General features: G+C 35.2%; 1 protein-coding gene across 1 annotated transcript in view; it reads right to left on the reverse strand.

Annotated features, from left to right (window-relative positions):
- catip (ciliogenesis associated TTC17 interacting protein) overlaps window positions 1–4,127 on the reverse strand; it is a gene marked incomplete in the record, with an annotated part of 15,417 nt that extends 11,290 nt beyond the window's left edge. The window contains 3 exon segments of the mRNA XM_014008992.1: window positions 529–584; window positions 683–868; window positions 3,891–4,127. Coding sequence (XP_013864446.1) covers window positions 529–584; window positions 683–868; window positions 3,891–3,984 — 336 coding nt within the window.
- Between the last annotated feature and the right edge of the window lie 2,492 nt (window positions 4,128–6,619).

Here is a 6,619-nt window from a genome sequence, read left to right on the forward strand (position 1 = left end):
AAAAAACTAAATGCTCTCTGGTATTGTTCTGGGGGCCGGACCAAATGGGGAGGCGGGCTGGATCCGGCCCGCGGGCCATAGTTTGGGGACCACTGCTTTAAAGGGACATATTTTTTAAATTTTATTTTTTTAGCTGAGTTTTATTTACAAATTAATTAAAAGATGTCAACAAGGGAACACTTGTCCATCCAGCCTTACATGTTGGAACCACAGTCTGACCCAGAGCCAAAGGAGAATGATAACCTACTATTATTTGGCAGTTCAGTTGTAAATAATTTGTGATTGGATGTGACAGTTCAGAAAACAGATTATAAATATATTTTTGCAGAGAGACTAAATTCAACTTTTCTGAACTCCTAGAGACTCTAACTTCACAACAAAATGTATTTAACGGCTAAAAACATGGATTTTGCAGGAAAAGGCAGGAATGTTACACATTAAAAACATATAAAACAGGTGATTGTAGATGACAGGCTAAATTCTCACTGTAAACTGATTTTGCTGAATTAAAGTGAAGCAGTGACCCACCTTCACATACTCTTGGTGGTCCTCCTCCAGCACCTCCAGTTCAGCACTTAGATAAGCTTGTGTAGTGAAAAGTGAACAGAACAGAAGGCATGAACAGGTGTGTAATAAACACATTTGTAAATGTGAAACGTTAGGGCTCATCTTGCCCACAAACCTGTCACTGTTGTCCCACAGGGYCAGCCATCAATAACCCCGTGGCTTTGAGCACGCAGCAGCATGCAGGGCTGCTGGACTCTGCTGGCAAACTCCAKAGTCACACTGAACTGCCCCAGGTCCCTGCCGCTCTCTGACACCGTCCCCAGAGTCTCTGAGAACACACACTTCTGCAGCTCTGCAGCTTCTGGCAAACATGGAAGGACACAGGCAGGACATGAGACCAGAGGTTTATAATCTAAGTATATTTACTTTGTTACAGTTTTTTTGTAATTTTACCTATTATTTTTTTAAATAGGTACTTTTATTTTGTTACATTTTAAAGCTAAAAATTATAGTTTTACTTCTTTACTTTAAAATTTAACACAATTAAATATGTTCAAACTCATGATGAAAGATGTTTATGACCTCTAAAAAATGAGGTGTTGAATTTACTCAACTCATGTCAACTGGCTCCACTAAGCCTAGTTGAGTAAATTGAGCAAAGTATATAAATATTTTGCTCAATTTACTCAAACTGGCTGATCAGTTTGTTTCAGTAAAATTAACAGTTTATTTCTTAGAGAGTGTGTAAAAGTACTTTTACTTTAACTTTTATTTTCCCGATTTTTGTGAACAGTTTTATGACTTTTACTTGAGTAGTTTTCTCATCAGTGAAATTAATTTTATCAAAGTCATTTTCTGTTCATGTAATTTTACTTTTACTTAGTTATTTTTCTCAATTACTTTATAGACCTCTGCATAACACACAGCTGACACCCACAAACATGATTCAGTAAATAAGTTAAAGTACCTGTGACATGCATATCCTTCAAATACAAAAAGTCAAAGAAAATGTCTTTATATTTAAYAAACTTGGCATAAAAAACATAATTTTACCCATTTTGTCACTTAACTGGCATATTTTCTTTTGAATTTGGCTCAGCCAAAATGAAACAGGAAGTGACATCAAAGGGGAACTCTTCAATAAATAAAACTCTCTGGTCTTTGTTTATTAAAACCATACTTTGAACTCTCTTTGATAAAAACTGTGTTGTCGGCCATTGTAGCGATTCTCTGTTTGCATTCAGACATTCCCCTTTGACATCACTTCCTGTTACTTCACATGCAAATATCTCAACAACTGTTCATCTCAACGGTATAAAATATTTTTTGCAATATGTTATCTATGTTATCTTTCCAAAAATGCATTCATAATATTACAAAACTTTGATGTCACAGGCACTTTAACCTCTTTTATTCAACCTGCCACCCCAATTACAAGCTTATCTTTATACCTGTTTAATCAGTATTCATTGTTCTGTACTGAATGTGCAGAAAACAAACGTGTTGATTTGTTTAGACCATGTTCAAGAAAACTGCTAACAAATTTTAAAATGCGTGTTTTCTCACTGAATTAAAACCAAATGTTGTAAATATGGAACATTTCAAAGCTCAAGAAGCCCCTCTATTAATATAACACCCATCCTGCAACATCCTCACCGGCTCCCCATCCAATTTCCTGTAAAATCTTGCTCCTCACCATCAAAGCCCTCGATAACCTCGTCCCCCCAGTGTCTCACAGACCCTCTCCACATTAACACACCCACCTACACTCTCAGGTCCTCCGCCTCAACCCAGCAGCAGCTCTGATGGGCTCGAGAGCTTTCAGTCACTCAGCAGCCCACCTCTGGAACGCTCTCCCCCGAACATTAAAAACTCWCCCACCATCTCCATTTTTAAATCACAACCTAAATCTCTTTTTTAAACGGGCATATTCTGTTTAACATCCATTTCTCATTACCTCCATTTAAGTTATGATGTTTTATTGTTGTTTTATTCTTTTGTTACTGAATTTTATTTAGTGTTTTTGAGTGTCATGAAAGTCTCCTTCAAATAAAATGTATTGTTTATGATTTTTAGATGTATATTGTTAATCTCTTCTGAAGAAAATTTGAACAATCCTGCAAAAAAAAGTCTTTCAGCTGACAAATGATGGCTGGATTTTCTCCCATGTTTGAAAATATTGTATCTATGTTCAGTAAAATGTATGAAAAACTGGTGAGGAGAATTTACTGTGCAAGCTTTTTTGTACCACTTTACAACAAGGCTCCCCTTAAAGATGGCTTATAGTTTATAGATAGGTTATTAATTAATCTGTAAACACTTTATAAATCATTAATAAATGTTTATTATGCAATAATTAAGGATGAGAAAGAGATAAAACTGTCCAGTTTCTTACCAAATAATAAGACAAACCTGTTCATTTACATATTACATCTAAAGGTGCTTATTAAACATTTCATTAGGTTACTACATTGAAAGCACAATAACAATAAGAAACACAAATTTTAACATATTAACAATGTACTGTATTACTGCATTAGAAGTATTCACAACTGTCAAAGGGAGACTTATCGTAAAGTGTAATACAGTAAACTATTTATTAAAGACAAATAAACAGTTATAAATGCCAAAAGTTAGTCTTTAATGTGAAAAATCACCATTTTTAAAACTTTGTGTTGATTATCAATATTAGAAATTATTGTTCAAACACTTAACTACTGTCAACAATGTTGATGTATCAAAAGAGTAAAAAAAAAAAAAATCACATAATTTTAGCATACCAAATAATCCCACCCCATCCAAAACAGTGTACAGTTTTACACTTTACAAAAAGGATCCCTTTAARATTTGTGGATATTTATAATGCAGTAATACAGCACAATATTATATGTTAAAATATATGTTTAATCATTATAGTGACACAAGGTAGTAAACTAGTTTGAAATGTTTAACACACAAACAGATTCGGCTCAGTATTTGGAAAGAAACCAGACAGTTTAGTCTCTTTTTTGGTCCTTAATTAATGCATAATAAACTTATTAATAATTTTTAAAGTGTTTACAGATTAATTAATAACCTATCTATAAACTCTTTATAAGCCATCTATAAGGGCAGCCTTATTGTAAAGTGGTACCCTTTTAAAAAATTACATTACAAGTTTTATTGAGGGTCTGTTTTTCAGGCAGTTTTGCTCATGAATACTATWACATCTGACTAACTACAAAGATTTTTGACTGGTCAAAGTAATAATTAAATGAGGGGTTTTTATAGTACGTGCTGTAGATTACAAACATTACGGTATTACAAACGAAATGTTGAAAGCAGTACATGACTTGAGTTTACTTTAAATGGAGCTGAGCGCTTGTAAAAGTCAGTGAACTCACCAAAGGAGGACAGGAATGAGATGGCTTCATCAGAAGCTGCAGGTCCTTCACTTCCTCCTGCGGCTCCAGTCTTATCGTCCAGCGAGTCCTCCATAAACAAACGCGTTTATACCGCTGAAACACGAGGGACTAATGCTAACAACTCAAACGTTTCAAAGAAAAAAAAAACTTATCGTGTATTTTTCCAAACAGCAACGTCGATTCGCTTTCCTCTGGGTAGCTGTTTTTTGTACACGGATACAAATGGATGTGGGTTGTCATGGCAACGACGCCGCTGTACCGTAAAGCAACGCGTAAGCGCGCACTAACGTAAACATCCACGGTTTCATACATACACGCTTTTGAATGAATGGAAAGCTGCACTGAGTGAGGGGGGAAATTAAACCTTACAACTGTACTTAAGTAGAATTTTTGTGTATCTGTACTTTACTTGAGTAATTATGTTTCAGCCTTTTTACTTCTACTTCTTACATTTTCACGCAATTATCTGTACTTGTTATTGTAAAAAAATAAATACCATCCATATAAATTGTGCCTTTTATGGAGTGAATTTAATTGTGGTTGAATGAGAAGTATAAATATATAAAACTCTGATACTGTATTAGTTTGTACACAAACAAATCATACCACACTCCAGCAGGATTTGATCATTAAAATAAAAGGACTGTACTTAAGAAGTGTTTGTACTTGGTGAATTATATTATTACATTTGGCCGCAGCCCTCAGATAGATTTTAATTTTGGGGAAAATGTTTGCGCAGCCTTGATATATGTATATAAACTGAAACAGCTAGACTAGTGCATCCTAAACTTAACATCAATTATTTTAATACAATATAGTTATTTCTGCATTTTTGGGGGGAGGTCACCTCCTAATAAATATCCTTACAGAAAATCTAACTGTTCATTTTAAATCAATACTTTTACTTTTAATACTTAAGTACAAAACATATCAGATACTTTAAGACTTTTACTCAAGTAATATTCCTGAGAAGTACTTTAACTTTTACCAAAGTAATTTTTTGGCAAGATATTTGTACTTTTACTCAAGCATCTTTGTGGTACTTTATACAACACTGTTAATATATTTACACTTTTGAATGAACTGAAAGCTGCACTGAGAGGGAGGGACAATTAAACCTTACAACTTAATAAAACAATGGTAATAAACGATGTCCTCCTCTTCTTATCCCTCCTCATTCGGTCCTCTCTAAAGTCATCCATCTATCTCCTCTTAGTGTTTTCCCACTGGTAGCTGCATTTTTTTTTACATTCTTCTACAAACACTCACTGTTCCTCCTCCTCGTGTCCAAATCGGACTTCTCAAACTGTATCTCTAAAGGCGTTAAAATGGATTTGAACTCATCTTCCTCCCTCCATCACATCACATTGCAAAAGCCTATATTCTTAATGAGGGATACATTGATATTTTACTTCTTGATGTGTGACTGGTAGTACAAATGTACAGAAGTGGTTCAAAGCAGTGGTTTCCAACCCAACAGAAGCTTGTCAATCACTCATTCATAGGTGTGTCAAAGCAGGGAAACATCTAAAACAGAGGAGCCCAAAGTGGGGCCCGTGGGCCAAATTTGGCCCGCCAAGCCATTTGATTTGGCCCACCAACAGTTGCCAAAGTTACAAGGTTGTAAGCTGTTATCCTACAGGTAGAAACACAGTGTTTTCATTGGTCAAATGACTATATAAAAGGGCTGTAGTGAACGTAGTTTTCAGTCATGGTGCTGACATATCTTTGATTTATTAGGATTAAACATGAAACGACAACAAGACATATTTAGATCAGATTTAACCCCGCATGTAGAGTTGCACACTTTATAAGGCCACAAAAACTCTTATTTTATCAATTTATGAAATGTTCCATGAGTCGTTGCTACTTGAGCGTATGACAAACTAAAACAAAAAAGGGCCACTGCACAGGTTAATTGTTAAAAATAAAGGACTTTACTTTAAAAAAGTATTTGTATTTCATGTATTATATAACTGCATTTGGCCCTCAGCCATGGATAGATTTTTATTTCGGCCCCCTTGGGGAAAATGTTTGGGCACCCCTGATCTAAAACATGCAGGGAAATGCTCCTCAAAGACCAGACTGGTCTGCAGAGGTCTCACCGTCCTGCATGTTTTAGCTGCTCAGGCACACCTGATTCAAATAATTCAATCACATATACAGAGTAGCTCTTTTAATTATTTKAATCAGGTGTGCCTAAGCAGAGAAGCAGCTAGTGCGTCATGAGGAACAGGGTTGAAGACCTCTGGTTCAAAGTGTTGGATAACTTGTTATTGTCACATTATATCAAGATTTACCCAATGAATACGAGGTTGGGCGATATTGGCAAAAAAAAAAAAAAGAATCATGATAACGATTAATATGACAATCAATCCTTTGGATGCCTCATATCCTAGCCGAATGACCAATTTAAATCACTCTAGTGGGAAAGATTTGCTCTCTGTAAAAATCTGTTCCAAATCGTGTCAAAATACAGACTTCAAGCTAAACATCAATTTTTATATTGTGTCGACAGACCAAGTAAAACCTGAGTTATGATTAATAAATTACAGAATGTTTAAAAAAATGTTTTTTTTATTTGAAGCAGAGAGGAGCCTTGAGCAGACTGACCGGGGAAATCTCCAGTCCGTGTCCTGATGCATCTCAGTAATCCAGGTAAAAATCAAAAAGAAAAAAAATTGTATAGGTCTTCTGGACGGGTTCTT

This window comes from Austrofundulus limnaeus, unplaced genomic scaffold (genome assembly GCF_001266775.1).
Source record: "Austrofundulus limnaeus strain Quisiro unplaced genomic scaffold, Austrofundulus_limnaeus-1.0 Scaffold54, whole genome shotgun sequence".
NCBI lineage: Eukaryota > Metazoa > Chordata > Actinopteri > Cyprinodontiformes > Rivulidae > Austrofundulus > Austrofundulus limnaeus.